The 19426-nt window shown below is 34.6% G+C and overlaps 2 protein-coding genes across 2 annotated transcripts; one reads left to right on the forward strand and one right to left on the reverse strand.

Annotated features, from left to right (window-relative positions):
* The first annotated feature begins 809 nt into the window (after nucleotides 1-809).
* On the forward strand, nucleotides 810-7180 carry LOC123523589 (uncharacterized). Its single transcript, XM_045301250.2, has one exon. The coding sequence runs from the start codon at nucleotides 3764-3766 to the stop codon at nucleotides 5717-5719; it is 1956 nt and encodes a 651-aa protein (XP_045157185.1). The 5' UTR covers nucleotides 810-3763; the 3' UTR covers nucleotides 5720-7180.
* A 973-nt stretch (nucleotides 7181-8153) lies between these two features.
* LOC123525836 (teratocarcinoma-derived growth factor-like) lies at nucleotides 8154-13031 on the reverse strand. The gene is made up of 6 exons (XM_045304991.2): nucleotides 13009-13031; nucleotides 12597-12688; nucleotides 10792-10866; nucleotides 9518-9614; nucleotides 9073-9221; nucleotides 8154-8872 (listed from the first exon to the last, which is right to left on the reverse strand). Exons 1-6 carry the CDS (start codon nucleotides 13029-13031, stop codon nucleotides 8658-8660), a joined length of 651 nt encoding a protein of 216 aa, XP_045160926.2. The 3' UTR covers nucleotides 8154-8657.
* Nucleotides 13032-19426: the final 6395 nt, after the last annotated feature.

Consider the following 19426-nt stretch of genomic DNA (forward strand, 5'->3'; position numbering starts at 1 on the left):
AAATAGTGTCAGTATATGCCCCGGATGTCAGATATTTCCGTATTTTAGGGCTACAGACCTAAACATTTCAGAAATAGTTTCAAAATAAATTTCGTGTAATAAATGTTAATTCTACGGAAAGGGCCACCAGACGCTAATACGTTTTATTACGTTACGGCCGCGGAAAGGATATGTAATACGAGTATATGTAAGAACAAAGAACCATAAATATTTCTGAAGATAAAACTTGACTGATACTTGCTGTGCCGCATTTCCTTGTGGTTGTTAACATTTCCACCATGTTTTACTTAGATACACCAAGCCATGTCTTAGACATGGCGCCGTGTGGACTGACGAACGGACGTTCCTACATTATGGGTATTTATGTGACTACTCTTTTGTTCTCTCTATTGTTCTTTTAGCCATATTAAAGAAAAAAGAGCCACATAAAAGCTTACAGAATGAATGACATCAAAGAAAAACGTACAGTTAAGCATATTTATGCTCGGACAGACGGACGAATGGACGGACTGATAACACCAAAACTACTTTTCTCCACCTTCCATGGATGATGGTAATGAAAATGAAAAAATAAAGGTAAGGGTAATGTTATGTATATGTCATTTTCCCCTGAGGCAAAATTATTGTTTACTGACCTAGTTTTAAGACATCATGTAAATTTTAGTCCAGAATATTTTATTATGTTCTGTAACAATACTGATAAACAGTGTATGACAGTTATTTTCAGAAAATATTGTCCTTGATTTTACCAGAATGTTCTTTTTATTCTTAGTATTACTTGAAAGTTCTGGAACCTTCCCTGATACTTTATATAGAAAACTGTGTGTTGTATGATGAGAACCTGGACTTTAGATATTGATAAAACTTGCCTGTATAACAAAATATTTTGAAGGATTATTTAAAGGATTTACTAAAATTTGTGGATTTAAAAAGTTATCTTTGAAGAGAGGAATTATAATTTTTGGATATACTAAAGTTACTTTTGAACTGTGTGAAACATTGTGTAATTTATTCTGATTGGATTTAAATTTGACCTGGACAGGATGTGGACAATTTTTACATATTATTAGATTTTACGGCTCTTTGGCATTTTTGAAGGTAGAATCTATTTGCATTGTTTCTTAATTTCATGAATAAAATTTTGTTATTGTTACTAGTTGCTTGTTTGTCTGCCTGTAACTTTTATCTACTGCAACAAGAAATTGTTTCCCTCTGACGTAACAGTAGATTTTCCCCCTAAACTGAGCCAGAGAGCCATGCACACAGCAGATAGAAACATGACAAGCTGGTTGGTTCAAAAATCAAACAACACGTACATTTTGATGATATAAAAGATATAAAAATGGGTAAGGAGTAGATAAAATAATAGGGTTGTTGGCGAAAGTGGGAAAAAGGAAGGATAAAAATTCTACAGGGAAAACCACGGTCCAAAAACCTAATCTCTCTACACCGCAAACTACAGCAGTCATCATTGATTCGGCTGATTGGTCTTTTTTAGTGTTTTTTTTTGTCCGAGTATACAAGCATAGGGGTATAACTGCAGCTGGGAAGAGAAAAAGGGAATTAATGCTAGGTACATAATGGGATGTGTATTTCCTATATTTTGAATTAATATGCAATTTAGAGTTCAGGTTATGCAGTGCAAGAATACTGTGACACGAATGGTAAATAAAAGAGCATTCCTTGTTTCAAAATTATTCTACTCCTATCATTTGTTACTTGCACTTTCACTTCATGGAGAAGCTAACAGGTACACAGCCGTTACAAGACAGGAGACATGCAAAGGTCCTGCTTCAAGCAGAGAAGTTCCCCAGGTCTTTTCAAGATCATCCCAAAGCCAAGTTGGATGGCTACACCAGCAATCAGCTCAAACATAGCCTTCATCCACGAAGCAAAGAAACCTAATCGAGAGTTCAAAACTGAGCTGAACATACCAACGACTCCGCTAGGTAGAGAAGACATTATAAATCCTCTAGCGAATTATCTGTCTTCAGTGACTGTGAGACTTGCTGTTCCTCATCTTGACCGCGGGAACGATGAAGACTATCCTCCGGAAACATGAACTCATGTCTATACAGATGGATCAGCCACATGCGCCATCAAAGATGGAGGAGCAAGAGTTTTCATTCTATTACCATCTGGCAAGAGAGAAACACTACATGCAGTCACAGGAAATCACTGCAGCAATTACAAGGCGGAGACTGAAGCACTCATGACGGTCGTCTCAATTATTGAAGACTCGACAGAAGAAAGCTTACGAGTCGTCTTTCTCACAGATGCACTGTCTGTCATGGAAGCTCTGATCAACAATAAAGCTCCGCAGCTAGCCAGGAGAATGCAGAGCCTGAGAATACCCAACCTGCAAAGTAGCACTTCAGTGGGTTACATTCCATTGTGGACTTGCAGGCAATGAAGAGGCATACCATGACAACTGGCTGAGCTAGGAGCTCAGTCAGAACAACCAACAACACCTATGAGCTACAAGGAGAAAGTCACCATCATCAAGGCACTAACGAGACCAAGGATATAGGAAGATGCTTTTCATCTTCTTGATAGGTCTGAACAAGTGATGCTGGTCAGGCTTCGTTCAGGGCACAACAAGCCCAATGCTCACATGTACAAGAAATACAGACTGGCACCATCACCAACCTGTCCATGTGGTGAGGAAGGTCAGACTACTGAGCATATACTCCAGAAATGTAAAAGGCATGACCAGGAGCGAGCTGCGACTTGGCCGATAGATACCTCAGTCCACCAGAAACTGTATGGAGGCATTGAGGATCTGCGGCAAACCACAAGTTTCATCGAGGCTACTAGTCTGAAAGTGTAGTCGCGTACGGAGAAGTAGAAGAAGTTACTTGCACTTGCTATAACGTTCAGTTGCCAATAGTAGTATCTAATACAAACGTTATCCACGGTGGGGAAATGGACACCGCATATATACCCCAAAAAGTGATAAATAATCAAACAAATGTCCCGTCATTTTTCTTTATCAGAGGTAAGATCTTGCTGACTTACGCTTATCTACCTTATCCATAAATGAAACCAGTATTTAACTTATTGCTGAATGCTAAATTTGAAACCATATCCCTTCGACCGTGGAGGTAAAAGGTCGTATGCGATGGATAAGCATTCTCACAGTTACCTTGTTCAAAATACATAGTTACTGTTCTCAGTCCGCTAAACAGCTATCCCCTGTGCAGCAATTTGTTTGCTTCGTCTATCCCCAGTACGCCTTCAGGCCAACAAAAAAGTATGAATATCTCAGTAACCACAAAACATATCGTATTGATAATTTACACAACTTCGGACCACGTAATTGCAATAAAATATCTATATTCAGTTCTTATTCTTATTTTCTATTTGTTGTTATATTTTTGAAAAATTACCACCATACTGAACATTTGTGAGCGATCATGCAACTTTCAGCGAGAATTATGCCACTAAATAAGCGGAGAGACACAATACCATCACAGTCGTATATTGCATAGGATCAAGCTATTTGTAACTCTTTTTTGTGAATACATCATCATAAATCACACAAAAAAAATTGAAACTTTCCGTGTACCAAAATGAAGCGTGTATAGATTTATCAATTTCTTGGGTATATCCGGTGCCCGTTTCCCCACTGTGTTATCATTGATTTTTAACAATCACTATTTATTTAGGACACACTAAAGATTTAAAGGATAGGACTTGAAAATTAAATATGTGGACTTTTAGTATTCCTTTTCGTATTGATGTGATGTCATAAAATATTATTATGGAGGCGTACATGAAAGAGATAATTAAAGAGGCATTCCAAGAAACAGAAGTGGTGTATCGGAATGAATTTTATGAACCAATTAACGCTCTTTTTCTTGACTGGGTTAAACAATATACATGTGTTAGGCAACTAAATGTTGCAGTTTGTGACCTTCTGGATTTTATGGGGAATAAGTATTTCGATAATGAATCCGTATCAGTTGGTAGTTTAGGGGAAGGTTTAGGAATGCTTTCAAATGACAGAGATGTTATCTACGTCAACGACGAAGTTAATGTTGTCTTACCAGACCAGAACATTGAACCAACTGAAGATGATTTGGTTATTGATACCAATAACTGTTTTCCTGGTTATTGCAGACTTAAACTTCACAGACTGAACCGAAGGAATGTTGATACATTTGGAAATGAAGTTAAACAAATCGGAAGAGAATGGTTTTTAAAAACTTCATGCATGGTAAAAAATTTTAAGACATCAAATGCACTTTACAGCTCATGGGAAACCAATGGTCCTGCGTTATCTGACGATTTAGTTCGGCAAGATTTCGTTTTAGCTTTAAAATGTCGTAATTCGGAGACACTCATGCAAGAATATCTTGGGCGCGAGAGAGTTTGGCCATGCAATGAAAGGCTGAAAATCATGACGGAAACCATTCCTTGTACAGTTGTTACTTCCGTTCATCATAACAGTTTAGATCCAACTATAGAATTCAGATTGTCTTTTGCACAAGCTGAACGATTCCTAATAAGGAATATGTCAACATATCAGTTTGTTGTCTATGTTTTCCTGAAGCAAATCAAACCTGCTTTAGAGGCTCATGTCTGTGGCACTGATGTAATTCGATCATACTATATCAAAACAGTGTTGCTATGGGCATGTGAAAACATTTCACAGACCGAATGGAGTGAACGTTTTTTTCTAAGAAACTGTCTATGGTGTTTAAAAATGTTGAAACTGTGTTACAAACATGGAGTATTACCGAGCCTATTTGTCCCCCAAAATAATCTTCTCGAACAGTTCGACAAGCAAATTCTTGCGATGGCACATTCTGTGATAATATCTTTTACAGAAGATGATTATTTCCTAAAATATATTCTTGGATATTTTTGCGACGACACCTATGAACCATTTGAACATATCTTCCGTCACATGCGTACCCGATCAACAGAAGCTACATTACGTCATACTTTTGCAAAACACTGCACGTCATCATATCCATTAGACAGTACTAAGTTCATGATGGAGTGTGAAACACTTGCTTATGTCGCAATAGACAGGGGTTCGGATGATCGAGAGGTTCAAATTCCTTTGATATACGAAACGATAGAAAGTATACATGATGTATTGAGAGAATATCCGGTTGAGTATCAGAACTGTATAAAAACCCTTTTTAAGAGATATTTTGCAGACTACTTGCATTCAGCCGGCAAGTCACTTCGGGAATACCGAGCAAAGTGCCTCGAGTTATTAGAAGAAAGCATGGATTTATGTTTGCCAATATCAATGCGAAACGATCAAAATGTTTCTGGAATAATACATATTTCTGTATTTCATTATTTAAACGGAGATCTCGACAAAGCCCTTGACAACATTTTGAAAATAGAGCGAAAAATGTTGGGTTTGAACATTTTGCATGATGTAATGTTTGCGGCAGATTTCAAGACAAAAGACCGTCTTGCAACAGATCCTTTCTTATTTAATTTATACACGACATGTGAACCTTCTGGTAAAGAAATTTACTTTACGGTTACTATTAAATACTTAGCGTTGGCAATGTATGTTATGTCCAGATGTGTTTGCATCAACAATGAAAGACGGATAACAAAAGGAAAGATTACACAGTACAGAAAGAAAATTTCATCGTACATTACATGTCTGAAACAAGCCCGCGTTGACGTCATCTTTCAGAACACCTTGCTTGTGCTTTCGAAATCTCGTGATAACTTCTTGCAGTAGATCATCTGGTAAGAAAATCTTGACGGTTTGATAAAAGTCCTTACCTAACCCGATTATCAGACTTGTGTTTTAGTACTTTATGTTGCTTAAACTCACTGCCACACACGAAGGCTGAAGCCTGATTTTGAAATAATTTCCATCACTTATAGAAAAAAATCGGTATCAAAATCGAATGATAAGAGAATTTGACCCAGGGTGTCACCTTCTGTATCATTCAAGTTTCCTGTTCATTAACATAAATCTATTATAATACAAAGCTGCTAAATTTCTGGTATAAGATGTGCTGAAATGTATAAATTGTTATTTTTCACCAACCCCAAGTATACTATTTTTAAGGTAGCGCAAACTGAAAATAGTGTTTCACAAACAAATGTTTTTGAACTAGAATAGGGGAATATAATTATTTCTTATATTGTTTCATGTATCATGCACATTTGATCATGTGTTCTTTGATTATGGTATTTCTTTGTATAAAAAATCATATTACAAGATTTGGGTATGCACTTGAAATAAGACCTGCTAGAGCATTATTAATTTTTTTTGTTTTAATTGTGAATAAAATTTCCAGGTAAGGCGTAAAAAAATGTTTGTTTCCGGTATCCCGACCTATCCTAATTTTTTGGCCCGACCCTAAATGTTTTTATGGCCTTGGAGAACTTTTTTTTCAACTTTTTAATAAAAAAGTGCAAAACTGTACTTTTTATGCTTTAAACGTTGTCAGTGTGATGCTAGAAATCAACTTACTGATGCTTTAAAGGCATAACCACCTTATTTGTTAATAAAAAAATATCCAAAAAAAAAATCCGATCTACCTACCCTAATTTTTTGAGCATGTTACCGGAAACAAAGATTTTTTTAGGCCTTAGTCATGTGTTTTTAAACAACTAGCCTTTTGATTCTTAATGCAGTGCTTTCTCTTTTGAGATAATATAACATGCCAAAACCACTGCAAATGGATCAAAATAGAAAAGATAACAAACGTTTAAGAAAATGTATTAATTTCTGTACACTTACCAAAAAAAAAAAAAAAAGGTATGTATTGATTAGTCTAATAAGAACTCTTTTTAGTACAAATGTACATGTAAATGTTTGCCAAATTTAGTCGCATTTTCGTATTTTTTTTTTTCTATTATATACGTGTCTCATTTTATTTATAGCAAATAAATACGTGATGTTATATGATATTATTTACTTTTTTCGGTCTCTTGATCTTCCTTGAATCGCGTTCATTGTATTCTGTGAAACGTTTCAACAACAAAATTGAGATTTTTCACCATGTGTCGTACATTCATCTCAGCTTATCCAACAGCAAAACCCAGAACATGGTCATTGGTATCTAGACTTTCAGTGATGGTACCTACCTTTCCTGTTGTCCTTTTCATCTCGGTAAAATAAAAAAGTTTGCTTAACCGGAACGAACTTTCTTTACACCCTCTATAACGGTGGACTTGTATGAATTTTAACTAAAAGAATCACATAAACTTTGACCAGACAGCCTGGAGTGTGAGATAGCCCAACCCAGAAAGCTTCAGGATTATTAATATCAGCTCCTTCAATTTCTTCCAGTAAAAATCATCTGTCAAAGAATTTATCAAATATTGCATTTAATAAGAGTTCCCTTTGGTAAAAAGTCACTGAGAAGTGAATTATTGCAAAGTAAATCGATGTTTCGAAAGGATACTTTTGTAATCAACATGCCATAGACTTGTTGTTGGTGTACTAGAATTAACAGACTATTAAGATACAATGCATCGTAGAAATAGAAACAATAGTATTTTTTACAATGTTTAAACTTTTATTCAAGTTCAGATGCTCGCAATTTGAGAAAATTTGTCGGACGAATTCCATACTATATCTCAGCTTAAAATAATTCCAAATACGTGTCGTTGTGTGTAGTATCATTTGGATTTGGCGCGACGTTCCGCGGGGCGCCATAACGACGTTTGTCGTTGTGTCGTTTCGACAGAACGAAATAACGAAATGGCACAAATCAGCCCCCATAGTTTTATGGTGAACGAGATGAGACTTTATCTGGTATTAATTTGACTGTTACTTATTCGCGTTTAAATAAGGAATAAGTAATAAAATGAAACCAGTTACTTATTCCTTATTCGACTTATATGATATTTCGGTGAAATAGATATGAGATGTGTTCAGAACACATTTGTAGGACATGAGACTTTATCTGGTGTTAATGTGTCTGTTACTTATTCGCATTTGAATAAGGAATATGTAACAAAAAGTACTTAGTTACTTATTCCTTATTCGAAAAAGGAATATGGAATAAGTAACCAACTTTCTCGTCATAATTTCACAGTGCTGCCACACTAGTATATCACGCCGTATAAAGCGTTTAAGCTACTTAGTACAAAGTTCATAACCTGTATATTTCAATGTAAAAGACAAAAGAACACTAGATTTCTGATAAGTACGATTATTTATTATTGCAGAAAATAATGTAACAAAATTGCACCAAATTAACAAACATTTCCATATGACTTAGAATCACGTATTTACAATTAATTAGCACTTAAGGAATGAAAGTAGATACTTTAGTATACACTGACATTGTCTTTGTCCAGACTTCCATGCATAATGTAATGGTATTAAGCAAAGCAAATAGTTCATACCATTTTCACATTTTACAATAATCGTCCCTCTACGTTTTAAGTTCATGCAACATATTCACTTTGAACAGAACATGCGATGTTTGCGCATAACACCGCTGCGCAGTTATTGGCACGAGCTCAAGGCCATTTCGCCTTTTGTCCATTGTCATTCGAACTGAGACAATTCTTTCACTGACTGTAATGAGGCTATCCTCGTGCAACTTCTTGTTGGCTTTTAGCAAACAATTCTCTGATAATCAAGAGAACCATTTTCGGGAGACAAATGGCTGTGTTGCTTTGTTTTCCTCCGATAGACGATTCTAATATCTTCAGGAGTCAAAATTTCTTAGGACAACCTTCGTTATCACCACTGTAATCACTAGCCATGCTGAAGCTTCCAATTTAGCGATACCAGACATCTGAACTTCCGTTTCCGGTGAATAGTCGTATTCGTCATAAAATTTATCGTAATCTTCCACCTTCTTGTCCATTCCAACCATGTAGTCTGGGTCTTTTTCGTAACCTTCGACGTATGATAATTTATCTGGAAAAAAAAAAAGATAAACATGCATTTTAATAGAGTATTTTAAACAGAGAAGTATGTGCCAGAATCAGAGATGTTGTATTTTAATTTTAAAATGAAGTTAAAGTCTTTGTTTTCGGAAATTTAACATTTTAAATTATATTATATAAGAACCATAGAAGAAAATGAAACTTTTAATACAGACAGAAAAAATAACTTACCACAGCCACGAATAGTTGTAACTTTGCAGGTCATTTCGCCATCGAAGCAGTGACAAAGGTGACAACCGGCAGCCATCCACGTTCCGTGACGAATAGTTCCGCATGAACGGTGACGTACACGGTGCTCACAGTAGCGTCCGTAGAAGTTCCTGAAATAAATGAAATAAAACACTGTAAATAATTGTGAATATCACTAAGGTGGAGACTAAACAGACAGTTAATACTAGCATTTAGAAACTGAATCCCATACCTTACAGTCAGTAGAGAGATTGTGTATTTTTTTCAGCGACTTTAAGATTTTCCTTTATCATTATCTTTCAAAGCATTTAGCTCTTTTTTATATATTACTGAATGCTTTAGAAAATGCCATATCACAGTAAAAGTAATATTTATATACAGTTTAGAGTATAAAAAAGTAAAAAAATGCGCGTGAAGATCTGCTTACTTTTTGCAGTGACAGAATGAATTCATGATGCAAATTCCGCCATTGAAACAACAACTCTCCTGTTCGTCTGTTGCTATCAGGCTATTCTTGCCAGCATCTGAAAAATACAAAACAGGTTTCTGTTAATATCGTCTTCATTTAGCAACTGAAATTTCTTATAGTGACCAGACTTAGAAAATCTGAAATCTGAGAAACTGGCCATACTAAAAACTCATCTGTAGCTTTTTGTAGAACTATACTTGATTTGTATTGCATAAATATTATTTGCTGAGAAGCAACAATTCTACTGTTAATCCAGCCATTGATTAAACATGTCATAAAGCCATAAAACTGCCGAATAATGTCACAGAAGCGGACTTTATCCATCAGCTCTGATTGTTATTTATCTCAGTAGAAGGCACTGAAATGTAACATAAATTTAAACAACGACGAAATAATGCTATTTCATTTGTCAGAAAAATGTATAAAAACAAGTGTGATCGACACCAACATGTATTTTCTCACATCTCAAGAGGTCAACACCTTGCATATAGGAATCGATTGAGGGGTGATTGCACGAACGTTGTTAAAGGTGGTTGTGTGCATGGTGTGTATTACACCTTGCGCGTGACACGTGACATGTGGACACATACGGGCAAAATAAGCGTTAAAGTAATAAAGCAGTCAGTAGTAACAATATTACCCCTGACATATACTGAAGCACTTTTATTACCGGTGTTATAAAACCATAATTTTAGAAATGTGACATCATCGGTGTTTGACTAATAATTCCGAAAGTGTAAGTCTACAATTCTTAAAGCATTTTCATCGCGTATTTTTTTTTTAAGTTTGAAGTTCAAGCATGTCTTATATTTTTATAGGTGTATAAGTAGAAGTTCTCCAAACATGTTGCCAAATATAGCCCATTTCTCACATTCTCTTGCTGCCGGACAACGCGTTTCAAGTTAAAACGCGGGTACTTGTATCAATGTAAACACAGCTTGATAACGAAATTTTCGCTAATTCTCAATAAGGGCCTAATCATGGCTTTAATAATCTCTTATCACACTAAAATTGTCAAAGAAACGGAATTTTACAACGTTTTCCTAATCTTTTTAAGCTTTCTCATATTGGTTTAAATATTTAGTGATTTACAGGGCATTTACGGATAAAGTTTAAAAGTATAAGTAAATTTTTAAAGAGACCATATTCGCATACTTACTATTATGCAAATATGTTTGATTTTATAATACAACATCTTTTTATCATTTATTTTAATTATAAAAAAAACATACCTATTTTATGTCTCCTGTCTTTGTTGTGAGTCCTTTTCTCGCGGCTTGCCGCACGCAAAGACCTTGCCAGCCAATCTGTTAAGAAAAAAATAAATGTTGCAAATACAGTTTGTGAACGCCTATTCGGTAACTGCTAAAAGAACAACATACATCTCTTTATATATCGATAAATAATCGCAAAATATCATATTATGAAGAGAAATCTTAACTTACGGACTACTTTATTCAGTTCGCCCGTGCTTAAAAGATATAAAAATATTTTTGGTTTACATTATTACTAATTCCCACCAAAGTCGGTACTTCAAACACGAATGATAAAAATGAGTTGTATACAGATGATAAATCATTTCATACAGTTGACAACTGTTCAGAGATTAAACATGATTAAACAATTAATGTTTATGACCTTAAGAGGGAGTTTCCATGATACCGAAGCATTCATGATTTGGACAGACACGCGAATTGCATATCTGTGCAGAGTCCGTCGCCAATTAACTGTTCTTTGACTCATACTTCACCCTACCTATCTAACCAACGCGATCTGCTTTATCATCTCTTCATTTGGTCTGTGCAAATAACTTAACCACGGGAATGGTTGGTTTTTATTCAGAGAAAAATGCAGATTTGCGTATTTATCATTCGTTCTGACCAGGTGTGGGAATTTCTCTCTAGTTAAATTAATGTTCCATATCTACGACGTACCGGTGTTGCAGAAACAAGTATACCAAACATATTTTAAGTCATCTAGACCACTCACAGGTTGCGTAACAGTGCATGCTTATACAAATGCTTTCGTAAAATAGAAACTAAACATTAAATCTTTTAATTAAATGACGGCTCTTTTCTGCGGTATTACGTGTATATACATTACATTAAAATATTAATATGGTGATAATGGCGTAACAATAAACCTTTCATTTTACACTTGAAAAAAAAAATGCAATCGCTTTTGAAAATGTCACTAAGCTCTTAACGGGTAAATGGGGATAATGTAACAATAGATATTTAGCAAAAGCACACACTTGTACCATTATCTGCTACTTTTCAGTTCTGAAAGGAAAATTCCCTTTAATTAGCCCTTCGCACTTCCGTGTAAATATGGTTTTAGAAAAAGGTGTTCCAGTTTTGTAAGCAGATTACACGGAAGTCATTTTTACTCCAATCAATTAATTCTATGGCCCCTATCATTTTATGAAAATATTAATTCTCCATGTACACAAAATATGTAACTTTATACACTTAGCCTTTCACTTTTTTCTGAACAACGATTTTTACCTTATCTCTACATATTATTTATAACCGAAGGGCTGGTGTAAAAATATATTTGAAGTCTTACATCCATTTTTTTTTGCTAGCCATCTAATTGCAATGAATACGAACTATTTGTAATACTGTTGTTTTTTTTATTTGATAAAATATCATTTTGAGCGGATTTTCTAACAAACATGCAGATTTATTGACCAGGGAGAGACTTGTTAATAGATTGAATACAAGACTGAAATCACTAGCGATGTCTACTCTAAAGATAAACCAGGAACAAACTCTCGGATTGTAGTACATAATGCAACAACAACACCCGGCTTCCAGGCTTAATATGATAGTAATGATAAAAACTCATACAACACCTGGTTAACGTAAAATCATAAGAAAGTACCAAGATACGCCAACTATTCAAAATAATGTAATACTTAAAATGCAATTCGCGAATTACTAACATGTTTTATGCCTGAAATTTTATGTTTCATTAATTAGCCTTTTTAGCCAGAATATAGTTGCAGCTTTGTTAACAGTGAAATTTATCTTACCTGACTCTTCTTGGCTTGCATCCAATGTAACAACGACAGCGACCAGTAAAACACACAGCACGCTCCTGAAAACACAGAAAGTACATGTAATGCTTGTTTTTATTTAGTTTAACATTACTAAATTTTTTTGTCATATGTTTTAAATAATTGAAATACTGGGACCAGAAACGCCGACCTTCGTTTGCACAGTACTCAAGTTCTAGACTCTCAGGAATATCTAAAAAAAATCTTAGTTTAATTTAAAGATAACATTGATTTCGCACTTTAATTAACCTAGATAAGACTAAGGACAATGGTTATATTGTGAGCTAAATCTTAACATAATATTATTTTAAACATTTGCATAAGTGGTAAAAGAAAGTATTCTACGAATAAAACACCTCAGAATGGATATATATAAATGGAAACTTACATGTTCAAGTTCAACAATTCCATGTTTAAACAATATAGATCCAATATAATTCAAAGTACTCAGATTTTTCTATGATTGTATTAGTTCTGATTAAAATCTAGAAGTGATTTGTAAGTCGTTTCTGAACACTTTTATATTATCCACGTGCTTTTGTTGACAAATTAAGCGATAAATTGTTCGTCCGTTCCCATTGGTCGAGCGTGTCGCCGATTACCTATCACGTGCCGCTAATTTGCCAATGACATCACACCTTTAATCAGATACGTCCGCCCCTGCGGAACTTTCACAGGTGAGATAAATACCGTTTAAACTTTGATTAATTTATCTAATGATTTAACACTTAATTTAAGTGTTGATTAACGATTTAAACGGAAACAATTGTACGGACAATTGAACAACAAATTGTGCGTGTGTCAAAAATTAGCTCACGCTCTATCTCACTGCATAACTGTAGATAAAGTAACAATTCAATAAATATTTTATGGAAAATGTTTTTTTTCTATAAGCACTATATATTATTTATCTTTTACCTGGTATATAAAATCAACATGTTAAACTACGTAAAAATACAATCTTAAAGAGACTTAAAGTCCAGACTTTGGCTTAAATTAATCTTTCTTTAAAATTAAAGTTTTGTGATATTATGAATATTACAGCATCAGTTTCTATTTCTAAACTATTCTAATGAATGTAAAATCAAGAAGAAAGAAAAAACACGTCCTAGTTTGGAATCGAATCCGGGCTAACATTCAGACCTTCTTGACTGATACACCATGGAGGAGCTCGTAGTGAACGAGCTTTATTGTTAAGCAATTTACCTCTTGTACCCCGTTACAAACCCTTTTCAATTTCAAATGGAAATGTATAACATATAATCTATCTAGATCGTTCGACAAGTAAAAAATAAAGGATTTTTTAGATATCAGGATATTATTGCTTTATTTCTAAGAAGGCTTGGAGTAAATGCTATCATATCTCAACAACTTTGCTGGAATAAAAATGCTGAAAATCATAGAAATTGTGAAAATAGACCAGCAATAAAAGAATCTCGCGTCAACAACATATAACAGTAATTAGGCCTATGTATTGTGCTGTTTCTTCTTCTTCATGTTTTATTGGATGTTTCAGTTTTTGTATCTGTGTTATATTGTAAAATGGTTATTCTAGTTAGGTTGTATAATAAAGTAAACGAACCCATACGAGAGAGAGCCAGTGCTAAAATCTTTTTTTTTTTCACTTTCATATAAGCTGCCCTCCTTTTGAATAAAGTATGGTTGTAGCTAATGAAGAAACAAGGTAAAATAACACGAGCATTTGTGTATTAGGAACATGGCTTGAGCAGGGACCGGGGATTGGAAATCAGAACGCCCGCATTGTAGACTATCATAGCTTTTAGAGCTAAGCTGGTCATATGAAGTCTAACGTGTCACATCACCTACAAGACATGCACAATGCCCAATAAAACTACATCCGTTGAAAACACAACTGCTGGGTAAGCTGAGTTAGCTTAAAGTACTGAATCACTGGAGTCCAATCACCGGGACAGCATGAGAAGGTAGTAGCCACTGTCGAGTTCTCACCCGCGACTAGGACGTAAACTGACGTAGATATCTATGACCTTGCCCGGGCCGCGATGTGAAGATTTAGTTTTAAAAGTCTAAAATTCTCGCAAATGAAATTTTTCTGCTAACTTAAAGATAATCCAATTTTTTCTAAAAAAAAAAATAAAAATCCAACTACACATAAAGCCAAATACGAAATTTTAAACATTTTTAAAAGTCCAAACCTGACTGCTGAAATTTAGAAAGAAAATAACTTATTAGTCTTTTTTAGACAAAATAAATTCAAAACTAATCAAGATATTTTGAAAATCAATAAATAATCTCACGGTTTTCTTCCCTCAAAGTTCTTTAGAATAATGTATGAATGATATGCCGACTGCTACCGTTTAATATTTTATAGAGCCTTGTTATGGAATCTTCTCTTTTACTATATGTATTGCTGAAGCAGTATATCTCCCCCCCCCCCCACCTTAACCCCCCCCCCCCCCCCCCCCCCCCCCCACACACAAAAAGAACAAGAGGGTAATTGACCCTAAAGCGCTCACAATTGTTTGTATATGTAGATGTTACGCTGATATTAGAAAGAAATATTTAAAAGCTTTTTATTATAGACATCCATCAGTATATAAATTTATACAACTTTTAAATACAACTAATAAAGCAGAACTTATTCACCTATCCAGATATGTTAAAGAAGCTCTTACTATTAGAAATGCACTTTTAAATGTTGAAGCCTAAATTTTCATGTTCATTCTCCATCAGATTATCATTATATTTGTTTAATTATATTTATTTTGTATCTATTGTTTGTAACTTGTCCTTTATTTCATGTTTATTTTCACGTTGACAGTATATATGTGAACTATGTGAATTAGACGATGTACTACGTACAAGTCTGAATAAAATATCTGTTCTGTTCTGTTCTGTTTAAAGAAATTGTTGATAGAAAGTGACTACGCCCTCTGGCAGCCATGTTTTTTTGACGAATCAGAAAAATTTCAACACTATTTGTAGAAGGTCACACAATGACAATTTGTGTAAAATTATTTTAAAATCCGGCTAACAGTTTTATACAAGAAGATTTTTTAAGTTTCTACTATATACATACAGTGAAAAGTAACCACTCCCTCTGGTAGCCTTGTTTTATGATGAATGGGAATAATTTAAACATTCTTGGTAGAGGGTGACACAAGGACCATTTGTGTAAAATTATTTTAAAATCGGGCAAGCAGTTTCATATAAAAAGGTTTTTAAAGTTTCGACTATATACATATAAGGAAATGTGACCACGCCCCCTGGCAGCCATGTTTTTTGACGAATCAGAAAAATTTCAACACTATTTGTAGAAGGTCACACAATGACAATTTGTGTAAAATTATTTTAAAATCCGGCTAACAGTTTTATACAAGAAGATTTTTTAAGTTTCTACTATATACATACAGTGAAAAGTAACCACTCCCTCTGGTAGCCTTGTTTTATGATGAATGGGAATAATTTAAACATTCTTGGTAGAGGGTGACACAAGGACCATTTGTGTAAAATTATTTTAAAATCGGGCAAGCAGTTTCATATAAAAAGGTTTTTAAAGTTTCGACTATATACATATAAGGAAATGTGACCACGCCCCCTGGCAGCCATGTTTTTTGACGAATCAGAATAATTTGAACAATCTTGGTAGAGGGTGACACAAGGACCATTTGTGTAAATTTATTTTAAAATCCGGCTAACAGTTTTATACAAGAAGATTTTCTAAGTTTCTACTATAGACATATAGGGAAAAGTGACCACGCCCCCTGGCAGCCATGTTTTTTTGACGAATCAGAATAATTTGAACAATCTTAGTAGAGGGTCACACAAGGACCATTTGGGTATAATTATTTTAAAATCGGGCTAGCAGTTTCACACAAGAAGATTTTTAAAGTTTCCACTATATACATATCGGGAAAAGAGACCACGCCCTCTGGCAGCCATGTTTTTTGACGAATCAAAATAATTTGAACAACCTTGGTAGAGGATCACACAAGGACCATTTGTGCTACATTATTTCAAAATTGGGCCAGCAGTTTCACACAAGAAGATTTTTAAAGTTTCCACTATATACATATTGGGAAAAGTGACCACGCCCCCTGGCGGCAATGGTTTTTGATGAATTGGTATAATTTGAACAATCTTGGTAGAGGGTGACATAAGGACCATTTGTGTGAAATTATTTCAAAATCGGATCATCGGTTTAGGAGGAGGTTTTGTTTGAAGATTTTTCTAAAAAGCTCTGGCAGCCCCTATGTGCAACCAAGTGGAACCATTTGAAAATTTTGGTAGAGGACCATCCAAGGAACATCCACACCAAGTTTCATCAAAATCCATTCAGTGGTTTTGGAGGAGATGTCATTTAAACACAATTGTTGATGATGGACGGACGCACGCACGACAAGACGCCAGACACAGTGTGATCACAGTAGCTCACCATGAGCACTTTGTGCTCAGGTGAGCTAAAAAAAAGTAGGATATGAACTTGCTGTGGCCATGCATGAATTGAGAAGTGACTATTGCATCGATTCTACCACAAAAGTTTTAACAGTTTTGTATGGTTCAAGCAGGTAAGACTGAAAGTACACCTATACCCCACTTTCAACATCTACAGAACAAACACAGTGAGGAATCTCATCTTTATTATAATAATTTACAACAGGATTTGTCAAAACTTTGACAACAATATCAATGAAAGACATGATTTTTCTTAGAAAAATAATATTATGTGATATAAATTAAATTTACAATAACAAATACTAACATATTTATGTTAATTAAAAAAAAAAAAAATGAAGAAATATGGACAAAAAACAACAACAATACAGAAATAAAGACCTAGATGGGCTATGTCACAAATGTAGACTGTAAATGTAGAATTTTATCTATAAACTTTTTTTATTATATTTCACTTATATTAAGACATGTCGCCGCATGCAACCACTTAACTTATTGTGTTTCCAAAACATGAGTAAGTCACGGACAACATCCCCACAGGAAACACACAAATCTCAAATATCTTTGTATCATCATTCCTACATCAAACTGCCACAGTGAAAAATTTGCCTTGCAGCATGGCTAAATACTACATAAATTAAGAAAAACTACCAAAACAAGTGCATGTCTATAATACGGCATGCATTATACAGCAGCAGCACTTTCCAATTCCAAACAATCAAGTGTTTTACTTGACCGAAAGATGATCAAAAATCAACTTAAAATGATATTTTGTGCACATGTTTTTGGGACAGGACTTGAAAATGTGTTCCGAGACAGCCAGAATTTCAAGATAAGGGAGTCTGAGATATAAAGTTTCAACTGTAGCCATTTTGGTAGTTATGATGTCCTCTAAAAAATTGTTCATTTTTTTTTATCTTAACAATTCCTCATGCTAACTGATTAAGAGGTTCAACAATTTAAAAGTTTGATACAACCATGCTTAAAGAAATTCAAATTGGTTCATAGAAAAATGGGAAAAAACTCCACTTCAGTAGAACTTAAATGCTTGAAACAAACATTTTTTAATAAAAGAAGAAACACATTTTCAAGAATATTATATATAAATGGTGATCACTTAACCAGACCAATGTTCCAGGAGCTCTATGTAGTATTAACCCTTACCCTGCTAAATATCTATAATGAACTTGTCAGTCTTTCAATTTGGAAAGTACCATTAACTGTTAAAAGGAGTGATTACCAAAACAATACTGACTAAATAGCGAACAGTGCAGGTCATGATCAGACTGCAGGGATGTGCAGGCTGATCATGATCAGCACTGGTCGCAAAGGCAGAATCAATCGTGTCCAGCATGATAAGGGTTAACCTGTCTCCACAAGCTACTGACAACATTCCAACATGAATAACAATCATTAAGGAGAACATAGACCTGCCAGGTACTCAAGACTGTGACCTCTCGATTATGCTTTACCTAGTGCGCTTACCGAGCAATCTAAAAGGGCAAATTTGATGAGGCAAAAATAAAAGAATCTAGCTAAGCTTTCATTCTGCATTTGCATTCAATTTACCAGTAACTGAACATTTTTATTCTTTTTTCTGCCATAAAATTGCCTCTTTAAATATCCTTTATACATATAAACACAAATTTAAGACCATAGTGTTCCAATTTAGTATTACAGATTCCAGCTGTTTAAGTAAAGGTCTTACCAAAAGTAAATTGTTAACAATTGTCAGTCGACTAAAAAATGAGCATTTTATACACATCTAAGACAATAACAAGGGCTGTTTGTAAAAGATGTATGTCCTACATGATGGTCTGTCCCATCACCACCCTAAAGATCACTAAGACCTTGACCTCTGATCTAAAGAACCTGACCCCAAAACAAAAGGCGTTATCTACTGACCACAGGCAATCCTCTAATGAAGTTTGAGAACTGTAGGCCAAAGCGTTCTTTAGTTATTGTGCTGTAACTATTTCTGTCTCAAGGTCACTGTCAACTTGACCTTTGACCTACTGACCCTTAACAAGATAAGGGACATTTAGTGACCACCGGCAATCATCTTAAGAAGTTTGCCGACTGGAGGCTAAAGTGCTCTTTGGTACTGACTGGAAACCAAATGGTCTACAACAACTGACAGTGAACATAACAAAATACCTCCATAAAAGACAGTAAGAAATGAAACTGATTTTAAATATATGAAGATATAAGTGCATATGGTAAATTTGACTAACAAGGTGGATAATTACCTGAGATGAATGATTTACAATCTAAATGCAGTTTTTACAAAATAAGTCCATTTATTTTTACAAATGCAATTTGTATCAAACAATCTAGTAACTCTAAAATGAAAATTTACTACCCCCTACCCC

The sequence above is a fragment of the Mercenaria mercenaria genome, chromosome 3, assembly GCF_021730395.1.
Source record: "Mercenaria mercenaria strain notata chromosome 3, MADL_Memer_1, whole genome shotgun sequence".
Classification (NCBI taxonomy): domain Eukaryota; kingdom Metazoa; phylum Mollusca; class Bivalvia; order Venerida; family Veneridae; genus Mercenaria; species Mercenaria mercenaria.

Bases quoted from the DNA above. Each gene is read 5' to 3' on its own strand.
- LOC123525836 (XM_045304991.2), bottom strand. From the start codon at position 13,031: ATGGAATTGTTGAACTTGAACAT. The intron at 12,689-13,008 runs GTAAGTTTCCAT...AATAAAAACAAG, and splicing joins GAATTGTTGAACTTGAACAT to CATTACATGTACTTTCTGTG. The intron at 8,873-9,072 runs GTAAGTTATTTT...TTTTTTTTCCAG, and splicing joins TACAACTATTCGTGGCTGTG to ATAAATTATCATACGTCGAA.
- LOC123523589 (XM_045301250.2), top strand. From the start codon at position 3,764: ATGGAGGCGTACATGAAAGAGATAATTAAAGAGGCATTCCAAGAAACA.